General features: G+C 39.8%; 1 protein-coding gene across 2 annotated transcripts in view; it reads right to left on the bottom strand.

Moving 5' to 3' along the window:
- Positions 1-1,042: 1,042 nt before the first annotated feature.
- Positions 1,043-22,179, bottom strand: part of LOC110492721 (chemokine-like protein TAFA-5) — a 235,985-nt gene continuing 214,848 nt past the window's right edge. The window contains exon 4 of one of the 2 annotated variants that reach the window (XM_021567187.2): positions 1,043-4,047. In XM_021567187.2, the coding sequence (XP_021422862.1) occupies positions 4,039-4,047 (9 nt within the window). In that variant the 3' untranslated portion in view covers positions 1,043-4,038. The remainder of the gene's footprint in view (positions 4,048-22,179) is intronic. The other variant, XM_036951914.1, reaches the window with a different exon arrangement.

Raw genomic sequence — 22,179 nt, 5'->3', positions numbered from 1 at the left:
TGGAAACACAACATCCTCTACAGGAACGATGGAGTCCATCCAAATAATCTTGGTGCCTCTCGTTTCAAGGCCGCTTGGAGACATTGACTTATCAGCAGGCCTTGCTCAGGTAATCCCTACCATTTTGTCGGCAGAGTTCTTGTCGTGCTGCTGTAGATTTTTCTAGGGGTGTTTTCAGTCCTAATGTAAGTAACCTACTTTATGTTCCTCTAAATCCCATTGTCAGCAGTAATCATGTGTCTACGAGCCTGATGTACACTGCTAGCACTGAGACGGTTAGCCCTAGTAGGAAGCCCACTGTGAGCACTATCAGTTCGAATGTACATTTAATTGTCTTGTTTACATTTGATAAGCCTCCCAGTAAAGACCCAAAAGCAAACAAGACACCAGAAAAGGCCTAAAAATAGCCCACATTAAAAGGAAAATGCCACTAGATGATACCCTGTTGACACAGTCCCAAAATGTTTCACATGATAGCAATCCATTTTTCAAGATATAGAAAGTCTCACAGTATGGTCTGTTTTTCAAAAACTTGGCCAGAATAAAGAAAACCGCAGCCCCTCAGACTAAAGTCTACATTTTGACCCTCCCATATATTTTGTGCTTTAGAAAGTCTCAAACTATTTTATTAAGTTAATATATTCACGTAATGTATGTCATAAGACCTAATGCAAGTGACTTGATATTTTCTTTGATACTCTCATTTGGTGGCACAAATGCATTTAAAAAGCAGCTGAACCAAAAAAAACTACTTGTTTGTTTGATGACGCCATTTGGAGCGTCGATAGTAGTCATAAACATCAACTATAGTGCCAAAATTGACTGAAAGGTGTATGTTTGATAACTTTAGTCATAAAGTCAGAATTTTTTCAAAACTGAGATGTGCAAGATTTAGGAAATTAATGATGATGCCAATTTCCTTGGATATTTTAGTGTTGGGTTGGGATTTCAATCACACCCCTGTGCCCACAGGGCAGCTGGCAGCACCCCAAATTATCTGAGCATGCTGCACAGCTACACACTATCCAATCGTAGCAGCAGAATCAACCTACAATCCACTCATTTCTTTACAGACAGCAGAAGTACCCAATTGTCATTAGCATGCACAGCCTCGGGACTTGTTTGATTGACATGAGACAACGAACAAGATATTGATACAATACATTGTCTCCAATGTTATGTTGAAAGAACAAGACTTGTTATTAATTAACAGCTTTGGTTTTTTTAAACATTTAAAATCCTCACATTCGTGAGCTAAAGTTAGCATCACAAACACAACTGTCAAATGGTTCTTCCAGCAAGACAATAAACCAAGCACACATCAAAGAAATTGTTAATTGACCACAAAATCAACATTTCGCAATGGCCATCTCAGTCTCCGGACTTGAACCCCATTGAAAACCTGTGGTTTGAATTGAAGAGGGCTGTACAAAAGCACAGACAAAGGATATATTGTTTTGTTAAAAAAAAGATATTTCTCTGAGCAATTGTATTAGTTTTACATAATATAATTGTCCCATTTGTTTGAGCATACAATATAGCTCAGTATTTGAATTATTTATTTTATAGTCTTTTTTGCTCATTTTTATCAAGGGTGCCAATAATTTTGGACCTGACTGTGTGTAAAATGATATTAATATTTGTACCGGATGCCTTTATCAAAATATTTGACACTCAAGAAATAAGACAAGTCGCAGAAAGTTAGAGAAATCTCCTGCTGTATACCATTCCGGAGCTTTCCCATATCGAGCTGAGGACTTACAGAACGGTCAGAAGTTGTTAGTTACAGGCCATTTTATGTGTTTTTTTAAATTATATTAGTCAGGTTTTTTTAACTGAATATTTCCAGCCAGCATTTACAAAAAAATCTAGGACAGATTTCTAGAAATATTTATAGTTCATGTGTGTGGTTCTAATGAAATACTTTGAAAAAACGGAACATAGTAAGTTAATTCACTCAGAAACACCTATACAATTTTATATATATTAAACGGCCATGTTTTCATGACTTTGATGATGCAAAATTGAGGCTCATTCTTAGCAGAAGTAACATTGACGCGTCACTTGCACATTGTATAGAGAACATAACACACCCACATCAAATCATACTGCTCTTAATGATGATGAAGAAAACAGAGGAGAAATCAGTCTGTTCAACCTCCCTTTAAATGGCCATTTGAGAACAGAATACTATGCTCATGAATTGTTGTTCAAGTGTTCTTCCAGCCTTAAAATCTTTAAGAAGGAAATATTGCGAACGTATACCATGCATACGATGTACTGCATGTTATTGAGACACACGCATTTTTCCACATTCTACCAGCCAGCCACATTGATGCAACCGGATTATGTCAGTTAAAATAATGAGGAAACAATTAATTAAATCAATTTTTGCCTGGTGCATACTGTAGGATGATGTAAATCAACGTTTACCTATTCAAATGATATTCCCATGAAGTCTCTCTAATAAAATTGGCCCATATACTATTTGTATTTGTCGCTAATTTTGAACCAATTCTGATCAAAGAAGAATACTCTGAACTGCTGTGGCATAATCCCAACACGAGGTTTGCACTGCTAAAATGGTGCTCACACGGTCACTACCTTCAGTGGTGTTTCTTCTGAACAGCATGCAAAACAGCATGTTGGTGGTAGCTTATCCAGCAGGGTCAAAGCTTACTAGCTCAAGAGCTTCCCGTAAAGTTAACTTGCTGAAATGTACATAAAGTTATAACTTTCTGAGCTTTAGTTGCAAACTCTGTAGTCACCAGTTTGAAAATCATGAAATGTCTCGTTGTGTCTCCCCCTTCCATTAAATATGGCAGTAGCTTGGTTGTTTAAAGTAGTAAAGGTGGGTTGAAAATTAAAACCTGAAATTGTGCAACATTTTCAAAGGTAACTGTGGGCTACAAATTTAGAAAATATAACCTTTCTTCATAAACGGGTTCTGTACAATTGTCTGGTTGCTTTAATATTGTAATTTCCACCTCATTTCATGTTAAATAGTTGATTTTATGATGAAAAAATAATTCAACAGAATGGAAAGGCAGAGCCACTTGACTTTGTTCAAATGAACAAGACAGACCAGTAGCTGGACATAGCTCATTGTGTATGCACAGTTTATGATTGGCAATGTGACCACAGTTCCAGTGCTAAATAAGGTTTTCTACAAAGATACAACATATAAAACTGTTAAATATATAACTTTAGGCTTTTGAAAATACATGTAATGTTTCTTTCCCCCAAACAGATATGACGGATTTACTCTTTTCCTCCTCTTCTTTCCTGGTGAGAAATGATTTGCTTGTTTCACTATAACCAGCCATGCTGACTGCAAATTTTCAAAATATTATAGCAATGGAAAATGTAAATCTGATTTAATTAATGTTCAAAATAGAGCAGTGAGTACACAAGTACAGTTTAGTAGTCTAAAATAAATGTCATTGACAAATTACACAATGTCCTTTGACTTATTTCTTTTGCCTTCCAATTATTGTCATTAATTTGTACACAATTACTCTGCGAAATAAGTCACCGTGGGTACATTTGTGGGTATGTCTATCAAAGTGTAAGTGGGAATACAGGATTGCATGTTTTATCAACTTTAATACGTCTCTAAACCCCTTATCCCATAGTCCACTGTGTCCTCCATAACATGGTCTTTAACTTTGGTCTGTATTCTGTAAAAACACTGCAGAGGAGTTGCCAAGTGTAAACTCCAAAAGAGAATCTCGTCCTGGGTCATATCCAGAAGTTCAAGACGACCCACTTCAAGACGACCCACTGAAAAATAAGTTTGGTCTCCCACAGAATAATACAGTATTGCAGAGTCCATCGGTTCGATGTTTAGCTCCAGCTCCTGTATTCGGAGTCCGGGCCTTTGGCACCGTAGATTTGATGTGGTTTCACTCTGTTGCACAGGACAATGGACGGACAGCTGATGATAAGACAACGTATGATCCACACAGGCGATTGACCATGGGAAGCAGCTCACACACCATTCCTTCTCTCTTTCCGGAGAGTCATTCCCCGCCATCGTCAGGAGACCTGAGAATCGATAGGAACACAACAGCCATCAGGGGAGCAGAGAAACCATAACGACACGCTACATCTGGCTCTGCAATGAGAGCTCTTCTGCTTGTGTCAGCAGTGTGTTGATGGTGATGGCCACCATCAATAAAATGGCCATCCCATCAATTCAGGCAACTCAATGCATGCAGCATGTTACATCTACAGAGAGATCCAAAATGAATGGCGCCCTTGATAAAGATGAGCAATAATGACTGCATAAAAATGCATAATTCATATACTGAGCTATTATTGTATGCAACATTTATTTATTTATTTTATACTAAGAAAACTGTTTAAAGAAAGAGATTTCTTTTAACAGGTAATATATTTTTTCTCTCAAAAAAGATTAGGGTCAAATTATTGACACCCCTCAAGATTCTTATAAATAAAGTCCCATATTACTATAGCATGCAATGACTACATGAAGCAGTTACGCTACAAACTCGTGGATGCATTGTCAATTAGTTTTGATTGTGTTTCACATTATTTTGTGTCCAATAGAAAATTACATGGTAAATAATGTATTGTGTCATTTTGGAGTCACTTTTATTGTAAATAAGAATATAATATGTTTCCAAACACTGAATGAATTGTGAATAATGACGAGTGAGAGAGTTAGAGGGTCAACGATCATACCCCCCAAGACATGCTAACCTCTCACCATTACCAATAACAGGGGAGGTTAGTATGTCTTGGGGGTATGATATTTTACCCTCTGTAACGTTCTCACTCATCATTACGCACAATTAATTTAGAATTATCCGTAATTCTGGTAAGTAATAACATATTACTTTTTTTAATCATACAATATAGCTCAGTATTTTAATTATTTATTTTATACAGTCATTATTGCTCATCTTTATCAAGGATGTCATTCATTTTGGACCCCACTGTATGTGTGACTCAGAAAACCTTGTGGCTTGAGTAAGCTACCAATTACGTCACACTGGAAGTCGTTAAGCTACACTAAAGCTTCCCTTCAGAAAAATTAATTTTACTTGACTAAAGTTATTTTGAAAAAAGTAGTTCACTACATCCAAACTACTTTGTGAAAATAAATTGTAAATCTGTATTGTCAGACTACAAATTGCAAGAACAGATCCCTTTGGGTCTTGTGTAATTTAGCCACTTATAAACAAAAACAATGTGAGAATTTTGGCAGGTCTGATGCCACAAAAAGAAAGAAAATGATTGCTTACTTCACCCACATTTTATTTTTGCAAAAGGTCATGTGTAGTTCCAGTAGTTACCTACACCTCTACATGGAAAGAATACTTAGATGTGACTTTAGTTCAACTACCACCAAGCTACTGCAAATTGTAGTGGAATTACTATTTGACTACTCCCCAATATTTCTAACTGCAGATACTGTACATCTGTGGTGGGAAAAGTACCCAATTATCATAAAAAAGTATAGATAACGTAATAGAAAGTTACTCAAATAAAAGTGAAAGTCTCCCAGTAAAATGTAGTTGTCTAAGGCACTGCATCGCAGTACTAGCTGTGCCACTAGAGATTCTGGGTTTGAGTCCAGGCTCTGTCTCAGCCGGCCGTGACCGGGACACCCATGGGGCAGCGCACAATTGGCCCAGCGTCATCTGGTTTAGGGGAGGGTTTGGCCGGTAGGGATGTCCTTGTCCCATCGCGCACTAGCAACTACTAGGCCGGGGGCAGTGCACGCTGACATGGTAGCTAGGTGTACTGTGTTTCCTCCGACACATTGGTGCGGCTGGCTTCCGGGTTAAGTGGGCATTGTGTCAAGAAGCAGTGCGGCTTCGTTGGCTTGGTGTTTCGGAGGAGGCACGGCTCTAGACCTTCGCCTCTCCCGAGTCCGTACAGGAGTTGCAGTCATGAGACAAGACTGTAAACTACCATTTGGATGCCACGAAATTGTGGCGAAAAAGGGGTAAAAAAAGAAATACAAAAATATAATGAAAAATAGAAAAAGTAAAGTAAAACACACATACCCACCAAAAAGGTACTTAAGTACTTTACACCACTGCTGTACATTTACAATGTGGTGCTCTCTCTTTCTGAGACGCAAATGTGTTACAATATTAACTATTTCTCCATATACATGCATTCAATTCTGTATATGAAATTGCACAGTGGAAAAAAACTGCCAACTTCCTACCATCTGTTTGAGTTAGAGCTCTTTCTTCATTTGATCAAGGGATTGAATGTTCTTTATTCTCTGACTGTGTGAGGTTCATTTCAGTGAATGAACTCTCTCTTAAGATGCCAAGCTGTTTCTCAGGTCGAGATTAGACACGCAAAAGATGTAAATGACTTGGAGAATACTGTGGCGTGATGCAGACCTCACTGTCTGACTGAGCCTTAATTCAATTAAATACCAGCCCTGCCACAGTTGTGTTAAATCCTATGATGACCCAACATTACAGGAGTTAAAGAGTGTGACGGATCTTCTCCATACACAGATAAAGCTTTTAAATATAATCAGGGTTGTTCCAAATTCACTGCGATTTGCCACAGCCCTACTGTACCAAAGATAGTGTGGGGCTCCACATTGCACTCAATCGATTTGGTTGTGCATACAATTATACAAAATTATAGTTGCAGTATTTATTATGACCAACTCAGTGGCCTTGTAGTTTGAGTGTCAGTCCGAAGGTTGGGAGTTTGTTCACTGTCTGAGTCATACCAAATACTGTAAAAACGGGAACCAGGGTGTCTTCCCCAATGTGTCTATGTGTTTAGTTTGTTGCGTATGTCTGTAACAGCTTTGCACATGTGGATTTGGGATTTTTTTCAAGCTCTGTGGAGTTAGATTGAGAGCAGCGGTGAACAGTAATCTTCAATTATTTTCACAGATATTCAATGGGATTCAAGTCTGGGAATTGGCTGGGCCACTCAAGGACTTTCACATTCTGGTTCTTAAACCATTCCAGGATTGCTTTGGCTGTATGATTGGAATCATTGTCCTGTTGGAATGTAAATCTGTGCCCCAGTCTAAGGTCGTTTGCACTATAGCAGGTTCTCACCAAAGATGTGCCTATATTTGGCTCCATTCATTGTTCCCTCTATCCTTACCTGTCTACCACTCCCTGCTGCTGATAAGCATACCTATAGCATGAAGCTGCCACCACCATGCTTCATGGTAGGGATGGTGTTAGACGGATGATGAGTTGTGCTTAGATTTCTCCATACATAGAGATTTGCATTCAGGAACCGAAGAGTTACATTTTTGTCTCATCAGACCACAAAGTCTTTTGCCTTATCATATAAGAATCATTCACGTGCCGTTTTGCAAACTCCAGGTGTGTTGTGATGTCCCTTTTTCTCAGGAGTGGCTTCTGTCTTGGCTCTCTCCCAGAAAGCCCAGATTGGTGAAGTGCTGTAAATATTGTTGTCCTTCTGGCAGGTTCGCCAATCTCAGCCAAGGAACTCTGTAGTTTTCTCAGAGTAGTCAATGGGTTCTTGCCTTCCTCCCCAGTTGCTCAGTTTGGTCGGATGGCCAGCTCTAGACAGAGTCTGGTTAGTTCCGTAGGTTTACCATTTCCCAATGATGGAGACCACTGTGCTCTTGGAAAGTCAACACTCTAGAAATTGTTTCATACGCTTCCCCAGATACACTGAGCGTACTAAAACTCTTTCCATGATATAGACTGACCAGGTGAATCCAAGTGAAAGCTATGATCCCTTATTGATGTCACTTGCTAAATCCACTTCCATCAATTCAATCAGTCTAGATGAAGGGGAGGAGAGAGGTTTAAGAAGGATTTTTAAGGTCTGAGACAATTGAGACATGAGTGTGTATGGGCAAGACAAAATATTTAACAGGTTAACCTGTTATGGGGTATGGCAGAAGGTGGAGGGCGCACCTGTTTGAGTGTGTCAGGAACTACAACACTGCTGGGTTTTTCACCCCCAACAGTTTCCTGTATGTATCAAGAATGGTCCACCACCCAAAGTACATCCAGCCAACTCATCAAGGCAAAGGGTGGCTACTTTGAAGAATCTAAAATATATTTTGATTTGTTTAATAAAAACTACTTAAGGCTAGGGGGCACTATTTTCACGTCCGGATGAAAAGTGTGCCCAAAGTAAACTACCTGCTACTCAGGCCCAGAAGCTAGGATATGCATATTATTAATAGATTTGGATAGAAAACACTCTGAAGTTAAAACTGTTTGAATGATGTCTGTGAGTATAATATAACTTATTTGGCAGGCGAAACCCCGAGGACAAACCATCCAGGATTTTGTTTTTGAGGTCACTCTCTTTTTAATGGGTTTTCAATGGGAATCTAGATTTCTAAGGCACTTGCTTGCAGTTCCTATCGCTTCCACTGGATGTCGATATATATCAACCGCAAATGTTGCAGTAGGAGAGGGAAAAGCAATACCTATCCAAACTCTGTTGCTCGAGCAAAACTCATGTGACCGCTTGACGCGATGTTATCGTTCTGGCTCATTTTTCAAAATAAAATCATGAAACTATGTCTGAAGACTGTTGACACCTTGAGGAAGCGATAGGAAAAGGAATCTGGTTCATATCCCTTTAAATCCAGCAAAGGGAGGTTATGGAACATGGAGTTTTCAAAATAGAAGCCACTTCCTGTTTTGATTTTCCTGAGAGTTTTGCCTCTAATATCAGTTATGTTATACTCACAGACAATATTTTGACAGTTTTGGAAACTTTAGAGTGTTTTCTATCCAATACTAATAATAATATGCATATATTAGCAACTGAGACTGAGGAGCTGGCCGTTTACAATGGGCACCTTTTCATCCAAGCTACTCAATACTGCCCCTGCAGCCATAAAAAGTTAACAAGAAGTTCATTTTAAACCTGTGTATAACACTTGTATGATTTATGAATTATTATTATGAGTATTTCTGCTTTTGAATTTGGCGCGCTGCTATTTCCCTGGGTGTTGTCAAATCAATCCCGTTCACGTCTTAGAACTACCCCTCCCAGATCCGGGAGAATTGTCATCAACTACAAGAAATCTTACTAGAAAATATTCATATTCATGAAATCACAAGTGAAATATAGTGAAACACAGCTTAGCCTTTTGTTAATCACCCTGTCATCTCAGATGTTGAAATTATGCTTTACAGCCAAAGCAAGACAAGTGTTTGTGTAAGTTTATCGATAGCCTAGCATAGCATTATGTCCAGCTAGAAGCAGGAAGCTTGGTCACGAAAATAAGACAAGCAATCAAATTAAATCGTTTACCTTTGATGAGCTTTGGATGTTTTCACTCACGAGACTCCCAGTTAGACAGCAAATGTTAATTTTGTTCCATAAAGATTTTTTTATAGCCAAAATACCTCTGTTTCTTGTCCACGTTTTGTTGAGAAATCCACCAGAAATTGCGGTCACGACAACGCCGAAAAAAACTCCGAATTAGATCCATAATATCGACAGAAACATGGCAAACGTTTTTTGTAATCAATCCTTAAGGTGTTTTTCAAATATCTATTCGATAATACACTGCTCAAAAAAATAAAGGGAACACTAAAATAACACATCCTAGATCTGAATGAATGAAATATTCTTATTAAATACTTTTTTCCTTACATAGTTGAATGTGCTGACAACAAAATCACACAAAAATGATCAACCCATGGAGGTCTGGATTTGGAGTCACACTCAAAATTAAAGTGGAAAACCACACTATAGGCTGATCCAACTTTGATGTAATGTCCTTAAAACAAGTCAAAATGAGGCTCAGTAGTGTGTGTGGCATCCACGTGCCTGTATGACCGCCCTACAAAGCCTGGGAATGCTCCTGATGAGGTGGCAGATGGTCTCCTGAGGGATCTCCTCCCAGACCTGGACTAAAGCATCCGCCAACTCCTGGACAGTCTGTGGTGCAACCGCAAATGTCTTTCACAGTAGGAGAGGGAAAAGCAATACCTATCCAAAATCTAATGGTGGATGGAGCGAGACATGATGTCCCAGATGTGCTCAATTGGATTCAGGTCTGGGGAACGGGCGGGCCAGTCCATAGCATCAATGCCTTCCTCTTGCAGGAACTGCTGACACACTCCAGCCACATGAGGTCTAGCATTGTCTGGCATTAGGAGGAACCAAGGACCAACCGCACCAGCATATGGTCTCCCAAGGGGTCTGAGGATCTCATCTCGGTACCTAATGGCAGTCAGGCTACCTCTGGCGAGCACATGTGCGGCCCCCCAAAGAAATGCCACCCCACACCATGACTGACCCACCGCCAAACCGGTCATGCTGGAGGATTTTGCAGGCAGCAGAACGTCCTCCACGGCGTCTCCAGACTGTCACGTCTGTCACATGTGCTCAGTGTGAACCTGCTTTCATCTGTGAAGAGCACAGGGCACCAGTGGCGAATTTGCCAATCTCTGTGTTCTCTGGCAAATGCCAAACGTCCTGCACGGTGTTGGGCTGTAAACACAACCCCCACCTAGGGACGTCGGGACCTCATACCACCCTCATGGAGTCTGTTTCTGACCGTTTGAGCAGACACATGCACATTTGTGGCCTGCTGGAGGTCATTTTGCAGGGCTCTGGCAGTGCTCCTCCTGCCCCTCCTTGCACAAAGGCGGAGGTAGCGGTCCTGCTGCTGGGTTGTTGCCCTCCTACGACCTCCTCCACGTCTCCTGATGTACTGGCCTGTCTCCTGGTAGCGCCTCCATGCTCTGGACACTACGCTGACAGACACAGCAAACCTTCTTGCCACAGCTCGCATTGATGTGCCATCCTGGATGAGCTGTACTACCTGAGCCACTTGTGTGGGTTGTAGACTCCGTCTCATACTACCACTGGAGTGAAAGCACCGCCAGCATTCAAAAGTGACCAAAACATCAGCCAGGAAGCATAGGAACTGAGAAGTGGTCTGTGGTTATCATCTGCAGAACCACTCCTTTATTGGGGGTGTTTTGCTAATTGCCAATAATTTCCTCCTGTTGTCTATTCCATTTGCACAACAGCATGTGAAATGTCTTGTCAATCAGTGTTGCTTCCTAAGTGGACAGTTTGATTTTACAGAAGTGTGATTGACTTGGAGTTACATTGTGTTGTTTAAGTGTTCCCTTTATTTTTTTGAGCAGTGTATATCAACCAGGACAATTGGCTTTTCAGTGGGAGCGAGAGGAACAGTGGCCACCTTTGTCTATTACACACAAATCACTCTGAGAGCCACCACCTGACCACTGACGCAATGTTGTCGTTCACGCTCATTTTTCAAAATAAAAGCCTGAAACTATGTCTAGTGGCTGTAGACCCATTCGGGAAGCCATATAAAAGGGAATCTGGTTGATATCCCTTTCAATGGGCAATAGGGATGCATAGAAAGACAGGGTTTCAAAACAAGAGTCATTTCCTGATTGGATTTTTCTCATGCTTTCGCCTGCAATATCAGTGCTGTTATACTCACAGACAATACTTTAGAGTGTTTTCTATCCTAAGCTGTCAATTATATGCATATTCTAGCATCTGGTCCTGAGAAATAGCCATTTACTTTGGGAACGTTATTTTTCCAAAAATGAAAATAGTGCCCCCTAGTTTCAAGAGGTTAACGGGATTGGCGCGCGAAGGGTTCACTAAGAAATTTTAACACCTTTTTGGTTACTACGTGATTCCATATGTGTTATTTCATAGTTTGGATGTCTTCAATATTATTCTACAATGTAGAAAATAGTTAAAAAATAAAAAAAATATTGAATGAGTAGGTGTCCAGACTTTTGACTGGTACTGTAAATATATCTGAGAGAAATAACACACCAAAAAACATAATATTGCAAAGTTGCTTAGGAGATTGTAGCAGAGCTGCAATGTCTGTCGTCGCCATATGTTGCCTACTCACATCTCATATTTTGCCTGAGTATAATATTTAATCTTTATGTTAATACATGCTGTGTTAATTTTGGCATGTTTACCTGCCTATGTACCATAGATCGCAAGTAATAAGTCAATAGAGCTAACTGGCTAGCTACTAGTACTGTTAGCTAATGAGATAGCCACAAATATTTGTTAGCTAGCTACCCACAACAAATTGACATTCGTTTTAGGTTATTTTTGCTGGTTAAACTATATGGTTAGCTAGACTATTAAGATTCCCATATCTAGCTGATAATTATGAAGTAATACGTTTGCTTTGTATATATCTTTAATCGTCTTTTGCTGCCATTGTTGTTGCTGGAAGAAACATGTGTTTTTGGAAACCTTCAAATGTGTTTTTGGAAACCTTCACATGTGACATTTTCCACGTGAAACCATGTGTTTTTGGACAGTTCACTTGATGAATTTCACATTAAGTTTCAAATTTGGATTTTCACATGTGAAATCATGTGTATTTGGAACACTTGATAATATTTGATTGCTTAAACTTTTACATGTGGATTTAAATTTTCACGAGATTTCACAGGTGATGCCCTGTTTTCAACTTACATTTTTGACACACATGAATTCATTGTGTATGTTAATTTACACAATTATTTTCAACATGTCCTCACCTGAGTTTTGAACTCACATCATTTTGGTTCACTGCATTCCGATCATCCTTCTACACCACCACTCAAGAAAACGATTATATTTATTATAGTTATTCAGGTGTAACAGTAAAGCAGAATAATATGCCCCACCAACATGAGACAACTATACTGAAAACCCTGAAATTGCTGAAACAAGTAAGTGTAATCACTGATAACTAAAATAGCAGTGCAGATGGCACGCTTTTGCTAAGTGCAGAGATATATTATAGGTATTGAATGTGTATGGAAATGCTACAGACAGTGTGCCTCAAATCCAGAGGTTATTGAATGCATCCAAGATGCTATGAGTTCAAATCCCAGGTGTGGTTGTGTCCCAAGTGTGCTAACCAATGTTGAGGTAAATTCCATTTAAACTCCAGTCAATTCTAAAAGTAGAACAAATTCTACTTTGTAATTTTCCAGCATGGAAAATAATTTAATTATAATGATAATTTCTGTGTACTTCCTGAATATAGTTTGTTGTTGTATATTTACTAACAAAATTCAGTTTGACTTATTTACAGGATTTTTTATAAACAGTTTGTTCCATAAGTAGGGCTGTGGTGGTCATGAAACTTTGTCAGCCAGTGATTGTCAAGCCTATAACTGCCAGTTCCACGGTAATTGACCGTTAATTAACATAAACACACTGGTTTCCACGCATAGGCTACAAGCCACTGACACAGACCCTTGAAACATACACATTTTACATTTGAAAAAAGTTACATGAAGGGCATGAGCTCTGCATAGTTTTTTTGCGCAGGCTGCACACCCTTCATCAGTCTCCCATTGCCAATTTGACAAGCACTTGATAATGCCTTGAATTTCCCGGTGGCATCCCCTTTGTGTGGTCGTAATGACCCCCCCCCCCCCCCCCCCGCCAAAAAAAAAAAACATGCCTTTTGCGGCCAGTGACTATTGGGCTGAATATAATAATTATAATTCCTTTCTCCCGGATGTGTGCTCCGATGGAACTCTCACTCACATGGCTCTCTCAGATATCTAAATTCTTATTAGCCAATATCGGGTCCTTCTCACAGGCTACAAGTGAAGACACAGATCGGGGATGCAACTGCACGTGTCCTTATCAAATTCCGAGGCGAATATTGAAGATATTGGAAGAACTTTCCACATTTACTTATCCTCAACCTACAAGATGAGTAGGCCATATGAACTGCAAAATCACTAGCCTATGTCAATCTACTATCCCCATAGTACAAAAGTTGACCTGTTCTGTACGATAAATAAATATTCCAAACATAGTCTGGGACATTTGTGGAATGCGATAGATCCCAAATAAATACAACCACTGGCATCCATTTTTTTTTAAGCAATGAGTCTGATGCAACTTAAAATGTTGATAAACACAGCAATGTGCACATGGCAGTAGCCTATAAGCGTGAATGTTACAAAATCAATTAGCGGGAAAACACCATTCCTCAAAGGATCTGAAATGGCGCTGAAGGAGATGGCTACCGTTTTACGATCCCGTAACCAATTTGTCCATGTTTTTTCACGTTATTTGTACGTTATTTTATACATACTGTTTCTTATGACCGTAAAGAGCTTCTAGATATCAGGACAGCGAAAACTCACCCCATACTGGAGGAATAGTTTTTCTTCAACAAGTTGGACGGGAATGATTTACTTCAGATGCCCGACAAAGGCCCTCATCCCGGTAATTCGCAGGAGAAAGAGAAGGAGGTATCGTGGATGAAGATTTGGGTGCCTTGTTAGGATCCATTGCCGAGAGAGTAATCTACAATTACCATCGGTCCTATTAGCCAACGTACAATCAATTGAGACGTACAATCAATTAAAATAGACGAACGAGATCACGTATACCCTACCAACGGAACATTAAAAACTGTAATATCTTATGTTTCCACAAGTCGTGGCTCAACGACAACATGGATAACATACAGCTGGCAGGTTTGAAGCTTTTCGTCAGGATAGAACAACGGCCTCTGGTAAGACAAGGGGTGACGGTCTATGTATATTTGTAAACAACAGTTGGTGCACGACATCTAAGGAAGTCAAGGTTTTGCTCACGTGATAAGCTGTAGACCACACTATTTACAAAGAGAGTTTTCATAGCTGTCTATTTACCACCACAAACTGATGCTGGCACTAAGACCACACTCAATGAGCTGTATATGGCCATAAGTAAACAGAAAAACGCTCACTCAGAGGAGGCGCTCTTAGTGGCCAGAATTTTTAAAGCAGGAAAACTGAAATCCGTTTTACCTCATTTCTACCAGCATGTTAAACGTGCAACCAGAGGGAAAACAATCTAGACCATCTTTACTCCACACACAGAGACCTGTACAAAGCTCTCCCTCCAAATCTGAACATAATTCTATCCTCCTGATTCCTGCTAACAAAAACTAAAGAAGGAAGCACCAGTGACTCGGTCAATAAGAAAGTGGTCAGATGAAGCAGATGCTAAGCTACAGGACTGTTTTGCTAGCACAGAATGGAATGTGTTCCCGGGATTCTTCAGATGGCATTGAGTAGTACACCACATCAGTCACTGGATACATCAGTAAATGCATCGATGATGTTGTCCCAAAAGTGACCATACGTACATGCCCCAACCAGAAGCAATGGATTACAGGCAACATCTGCACTGAGCTAAAGGGTCAACATACCCTTACTTAATTTGAACTCATAACATATTGGTTCACAGGATTCCGTTCTTCCTGCTACACCACCATATCCACGTCAGTAACTGATTTCAACCGTAGTCCCACACTTATGGATTCAGGAGTAATTAAAACAGAATAATATGCCCCACCAATAAAAAAACGTAGGTGAAGCTAAACATTTGACTGGTACTGTATATGTCATTTTGCAGATGCTTTAATTCACAATTTAATATCCCTTTTGAAATGCAATAAATTTCCATTAACTTGTTGACAAGTTAACTAATGATATGTTGGATTCATGTCTCCAACTCTACCAAAAATATAGGTTAAATAATGGGATTAAGCCATTGGCTCAGATGTATCTACTGCTTGGACAGTTCCATCTTATTTAAATGTTGATATTTGGCTGCGTTGTCAACCAAACACAATTCAATATGTGACCCGATTCAAGAAACTAGGCATATGTCGCAAGTCATGACTTCACAGGAAAGCTGTTTGAACGTAAAAAATATATTTTTATTATCAAAATGCTTTTTTGTGTGGCAGAAATGCCTTCTCAAACATGTGAACTTTCATGCCATCTGAAAATACGAAGAAAATTGTTAAATTACGAGCCTAGCTGGTTTAGCCACAGAAATAGCAGCAACCTTATGAGGGGGCTGGACATGCAGAGAGATGAGTTTGGATTGGTTTGCCATATAGCACGAATCTGTCTATTGGAGCTGGTCAGTATGTTTAGGTAATCGTGTTGATTGTGGCTTTAAACATTTTTTATCACGTAGTCAAACTGCATAAACCTAATGTCAAGTTAAAATGTACAGTTAGCTCGCAAGCAAATGTTATGTGTATGCTCTCCACTTTCTGGAGGACTGAGTTTTGAAATCAGTAGAATTTGAGTATGATAGCTAAGGAGATAGAGAAAACACCAGTCTGGATTACATCGTCAAACTAAGGCAACCATGCATGGCATCGGACAGGAGATGCATCCAAACATGATGTATACTGGTAAGATTTTCTGATATTACACTTTTCTAATTTTGACAGAAAGTGGGTTCAGTTCAAGTGTACTCTTAGCTAGCTAACGTTATGTGTATGATCTTATTCTTCGTATCTCAGACACATTTGCTTAACTAGTTATAGCCATAGAACCTGGTTGGTTAGCTGCAGATTCATGCAGGGTAGTAACGTCATGAGTTGTGATTATGCTCCATTGTTTAGCTAGCTAGCTAGCAAAATGTCTTAACAAAAGACTCCATTCTAATTTTGGCAAAGTATTTTCATTTCAAGTTAAAGTATACTGTTAGCTAGCTAGCTAACGTTAGCCGTCTGGCTCTCTAACTAAAGTTACATCATGCGTTTGGATTCATTGTTTACCTAGCAAGCTATCTAGCTAACTTTCTTAACAAAAGACTCTCATCTTAGTGTGCCAGAGCACAGAATAACTGATGTATTTTTGAATGGTCAACATCGGTTGAATATGTCCGGTGTTCATAAACGTCGGCAACAACGCGTTATTCAATTCAACAGTTACAGTCACCAGCGCTCTGGATAACATGAAAAAAGCCTAACCAGCTCTGCTAGGGTGAGTAAAATGGTCAGCTTGGGTTGTTCTCTAATTATGTGTCTGGAAGTAGCTAGCCAATGTTAGCCAGTTAGCTTGGGAGCTTGACTATAGTTGTGAGGTCAGAGCTTTCGGAACAACCCTACTTATTGGCCAGAGCATCCAGTGTGCACTCTCAACACTAAACCACAGATAAAGGGACAGTGCGAGTAATGTTCGGTGAGCGGTTCTCCCTTTCTTACAGTTGAATTCGTAAGTTTACATTTAAACTAGTACATTTAAACTCAGTTTTTCACAAATCCTGATATTTAATCCAGTAAAAAAATCCTGTTTTAGGTCAGTTAGGATCACAACTGTATTATAAGAATGTGAAATGTCAGGATAATAGTAGAGAAGGATTTATTTCAGCCTTTATTTATTTCACCATTTCGGTTAGCCTTCCACATGCTTCCCACAATACGTTTGGGGAATTTTGGCCCATTCCTCCTGACAGAGCTAGGCCTCCTTGCCTCCACACACTTTTTCAGTTCTGCCCAAAACATTTCTATAGGATTGAGGTCAGGGCTTTGTGATGGCCACTCCAATTCCTTGACTTTGTTGCCCTTAAGCCATTTTGCCACAACATTGGAAGTAAGCTTGGAGGTCATTGTCCATTTGGAAGACCCATTTGCAACCAAGATTTAACTTCCTGATTGTTGCTTCAATATATCCAATAATTTCCCTTTCTCATGAAGCCATCTATTTTGTGAAGTGCACCAGTACCTCCTGCAGCAAAGCACCCTCACAACATGATGCTGCCACCCCCGTGCTTCACGGTTGGGATGGTGTTCTTCGGCTTGCAAGCGTCCCCCTTTTTCCTCCAAACATAATGATGGTCATTATGGCCAAACAGTTCTATTTGTTTCATCAGACCAGAGGACATTTCTCCAAAAAGTACGACCTTTGTCCTCATGTGCAGTTGCAAATCGTAGTCTGGCTTCTTTTATGGCGGTATTGGAGCAGTGGCTTCTTCCTTGCGGAGTGGCCTATCAGGTTATGTCGATATAGGACTAGTTTGACTGTGGATATAGATACTTTTGTACCGGTTTCCTCCAGCATCTTCACAAGGTCCTTTGCTGTTGTTCTGGGAACAACCAAAGTACATTCATCTCGGAGACAGTACGTGTGGTCCCAAGGTGTTTATCCTTACTTTGGTTGTACTGTTTGTACAGATGAATGTCGTACCTTCAGGTGTTTGGAAATTGCTCCCAAGGATGAACCAGACTTGTGGAGGTCTACAATCCTTTTCTGAGGTCTTGGCTGATTTCTTTTCATTTTGATGTCAAGCAAAAAGGCACTGAGTTTGAAGGTAGGCCTTGAAATACATCCACAGGTACACCTCCAATTGACTCAAATTATGTCAATTAGCCTATCAGAAACTTCTAAAGCCATGACATCATTTTCTGGAATTTTCCAAGCTGTTAATTAAAAGGCACAGTTAACTTAGTGTATGTACACTTCTGACCCACTGTAATTGTGATACAGTGAATTATAAGTGAAATCATCTGTCTGTAATCAATTGTTGGAAATTTTACTTGTGTCATGCACAAAGTAGATGTCCTAACTGACTTGCCAAAACTATAGTTTGTTAACAAGAAATCTGTGGAGTGGTTGAAAAACAAGTTTTAATGACTCCAACCTAAGTCTATGTAAACTTCCGACTTAAACTGTAGATGTCTGGGAGTAGCTGGCAAGTTAGTACAAAACAGTTGAAACATAACTTAAAGATATGGGTGGAGCTAAGGCTTAAGAGGATGTGAACAATGCAGTTGCAAAGGGAGGTGTATAGTTCCAGTGTCTTTGGCTTAATGATGAGCTTTGTGGGCACTATGGTGTTGAACTCTGAGCTGTAGTCAATGAACTGCATTCTCATAAAGGTGTTCCTTTTGTCCAGGTTGGAAAGGGCATTGTGGAATGTGATGGAGATTGCGTCATCTGTGGATCTGTTGGGGCGGTATGCGAATTGGAGTGGGACTATGGTTTCCGAGATGATGGTGTTGATGTGAGCCATGACCAGCCCTTAAAGCACTTAATTGATACGGACGTGAATGCTATGGGGCGGAGGTTAACTTCACTTTCTTGGGCACAGGGACTATGGTGGTCTGCTTGAAACATGTAGGTATTACAGACTCGGTCAGAGAGAGGTGGAAAATGTCAGTGAAGACACTTGCCAGTTTGTTTGTGCATGCTGAGGGCATGTCCCAGTAATCCGACAGGCCCCGTGGCCTTGTAAATGTTGACCTGTTGAATTAAAGGTCTTGTTTAATTAAAGGTCTTGTTCGGCTACGGGGAGCGTGATCACACAGTCATCCAGAACAGCTAGTGCTCTCATGCATGCCTCAGTGTTGCTTGCTTCGAAGTAAGCATAAAAGGCATTTAGCTCATCTGATAGGCTCGCCAGGCTGGGTTTCCCTTTGTAGTCCGTAATAGTTTGCAAGCCCAGCCATATCCTTTGGAACTGGTGTAGTAGGATTCAATCTTAGTCCTATATTGACGTTTTGCCTGAAGCCATCATGGGAATTCTTCTAAGCGTCCAGTTTAGTGTCCCACTCCTTGAAAGCAGCAGCTCTAGCATTTAGCTCGGTGAGGATGTTGCCTGTAATCCATGGCTTCTGGTTGGGATATGTATACTGTGGGGACAACGTCGTCGATGCATTTATTGATATAGCCAGTGACAGAGGTGGTATACTCCTCATTGTCATTGGATGAATCCCGGAGCATCCGGGTCGTTTGACCACTTACGTATTGAGCGAGTCACTGGTACTTCCTGCTTTAGTTTTCCTTGTAAGCAGCAATCAGGAGGATAGAATTATGGTCATATTTGCCAAATGGAGGATAACAGAGGGCTTTGTATGCGTCTCTGTTTGTGGAGTAAAGGTGGTCTAGAGTTGTTTTGCCTCTGGTTGCACATGTGACATGCTGGTAGAAATGAGCTAAAATGAATTTCAGTTTGCCTGCATTAATGTCCTCTGCCACTAGGAGCGCTGCTTCTGGGTGAGCATTTTCTTATTTTCTTATGGCCTTATACAGTTTGTTAAGTGTGGTCTTATTTCCAGCATCGGTATGTGGTGGTAAATAGACAGCTACGAAAATATAGATGAAAACTCACTTGGTAAATAGTGTGATAGTTTATCATGAGGTGCAATACCTCGAGACCTCCTTAATATTAGATATTGCGCACCAGCTGTTATTGCCAAAGAGACATACCTCCCCCCATCTTACCAGATGTAGCTGTTCTGTCCTGCCCGATGCACAGAAAATCCAGCCAACTGAATATTATCCGTGTCGTCATTCAGCCACGACTTGGTGAAACATAAGATATTACCGTTTTTAATGTCCTGTTGGTAGAATTGTCTGGAGTGGAGATCTTCCAGTTTATTTTCCAATGATTCCGGGTTGGCCAAGAGAACGGATGTTAGAGGCAGGTTACCCACTCACCGACAAATTCTCATAAGGCAACCCGGTCCCCGCTCCCTGTATTTCTGTCTTTTTTCTTCACGCGAATTTTGGGTTTTGGGCCTGGTGAAGCAGTATAACCTTCGCGTCGGACTCATTTAACAAAAAACTTCGAAAAAAGAAAAAGTTTGAGGAGTGTAATCACTCTTCTGATATCCAGAAGCTTTTTTCAGTCATACTTCCAATGTAACATTCAATCTTAAAATGAGTAACACATACAGTACATGGCCACATTTTGAGGTTACTAGAACTATACTTTTCTTCTTATGTAATCATAAAAAGTGTGGATGCTCAAGATAGCATGTATAGGTTGTTGCATCTCTGTGGAGATCTTCACAATTGCTGTAATAATCTCACAGAATCTCGAACGGCATTGATCAACTGCAATCCAGGTCATTTGGTTCTGCTATTAGATGAAGCACAGTTATATCAGTTGTATAAATAAATCATATGACAATTCCCATTTGAACTTTGCTGTGCTTTTAAATGGTTGAAAATGCCGTGAGACTTTTCTGTGACAACTAAACCCATTGGATTTTGGTTGTGCTTTTAGACGATTGAAAGCATAGTGATAACACATTGGAAATTCAACTAACTTTTGGCTGTATTTTTGAGTGGGTGAATATAGGTTGTAATCTTATTGATGAACATCTCAACCAAATATTACCCTGTTATCCACATTGAAATGACGTAGTGTGCCCACTGGATCACAGGTTAACATTAAATCATACATTTAACTGACAGATATCCACAAGCAGACTACAAACAAAGATACCATGGTAGAAATGTATGAATACCCAGCACATACACATGGTTTCTTTTTGTGTTTCTTTTTTCTTTAGCCATAGCATCACTCCGAGCATGACTCCGAGCCAGACTACAGTGGATATGTAGCACAGACTATAATTTTTTGCCCTGAAATAGTACATATATATTTCCAGATAGCAGGTCTTCTAGTAAAATACATATTTTTGTCTGTTAAAAGGAAGTTTCATAATTGCTTCCAGGTGAATACTTTGAACATATGTACCTTTGGGGCAAGTATGCATTGAATAATTCATGACATCTTGTACATCTGTAATAGGAATTCAAGAGACAAAACAGTGAGGTAAGAATAATTCAACCTGTGATGTAGACTTTTATTTTATCCCACTGCCTGCTCTGCCTTTGAAGAAAACATGAAGATTGAATCTCCCCTCTATTATTGACTAAGGCTGACTAGACGGGGACCAAATACACTAATCATGTCAGATATCATTAATATGTTAATTAACATTGAAACTCTACAGGTTCATCACTGAGAATTCACTGTTCATTTTTGAATGTGTTCAATATTTCATTGGATACTGTTACATCTTTACGGAAGAGAAAACAAGTGTGCAATTTGCCATCACAAAGGAGTAATCATGCATATGACAATGAGGGGAAACGGAACTCATCTGTACCTTGCTGTGTCGCTCTAGCCTGCCAGGATCTGCAGTTTGTTGTTTCTCTCCTATCTGTCCTTGAAAAGAGGTTGACTTTTGCTGTCTGTCTGTCTGGAAATGCCTTCTGTCTTTGTGTGTGTTGTCAAAGGGCCTGAAATCACAGGGAGAGTTGGTTTGGTCATATGCATAGAGATGAAGTGAAGCATGGATCCTATACTAAATTAAGAGTGGTATTACATTTTCCTTGGCTAGCTTAAACACTTTTTTGTGCTGTGAAAATGTATAACTTGAGTTCAATATAAAGTTTTCTTGTGTGAACAAAATAAACTCAACTGTAGCAATATAAACATTCTACTCTATTGCAGTGCTATACCCATATTGTGTCTCCAGGAATTCACAATATGTTTTGATAGAAGAAAAACATGATTTGTGATTGCACAATGTTTAGATACACACAGTGACTTGCGAAAGTACTCAGCCCATTGGCATTTTTCCTATTT

This window comes from Oncorhynchus mykiss, chromosome 2, assembly GCF_013265735.2.
Source record: "Oncorhynchus mykiss isolate Arlee chromosome 2, USDA_OmykA_1.1, whole genome shotgun sequence".
NCBI lineage: Eukaryota > Metazoa > Chordata > Actinopteri > Salmoniformes > Salmonidae > Oncorhynchus > Oncorhynchus mykiss.
This window is presented reverse-complemented; position numbering and strand designations above follow the sequence as displayed.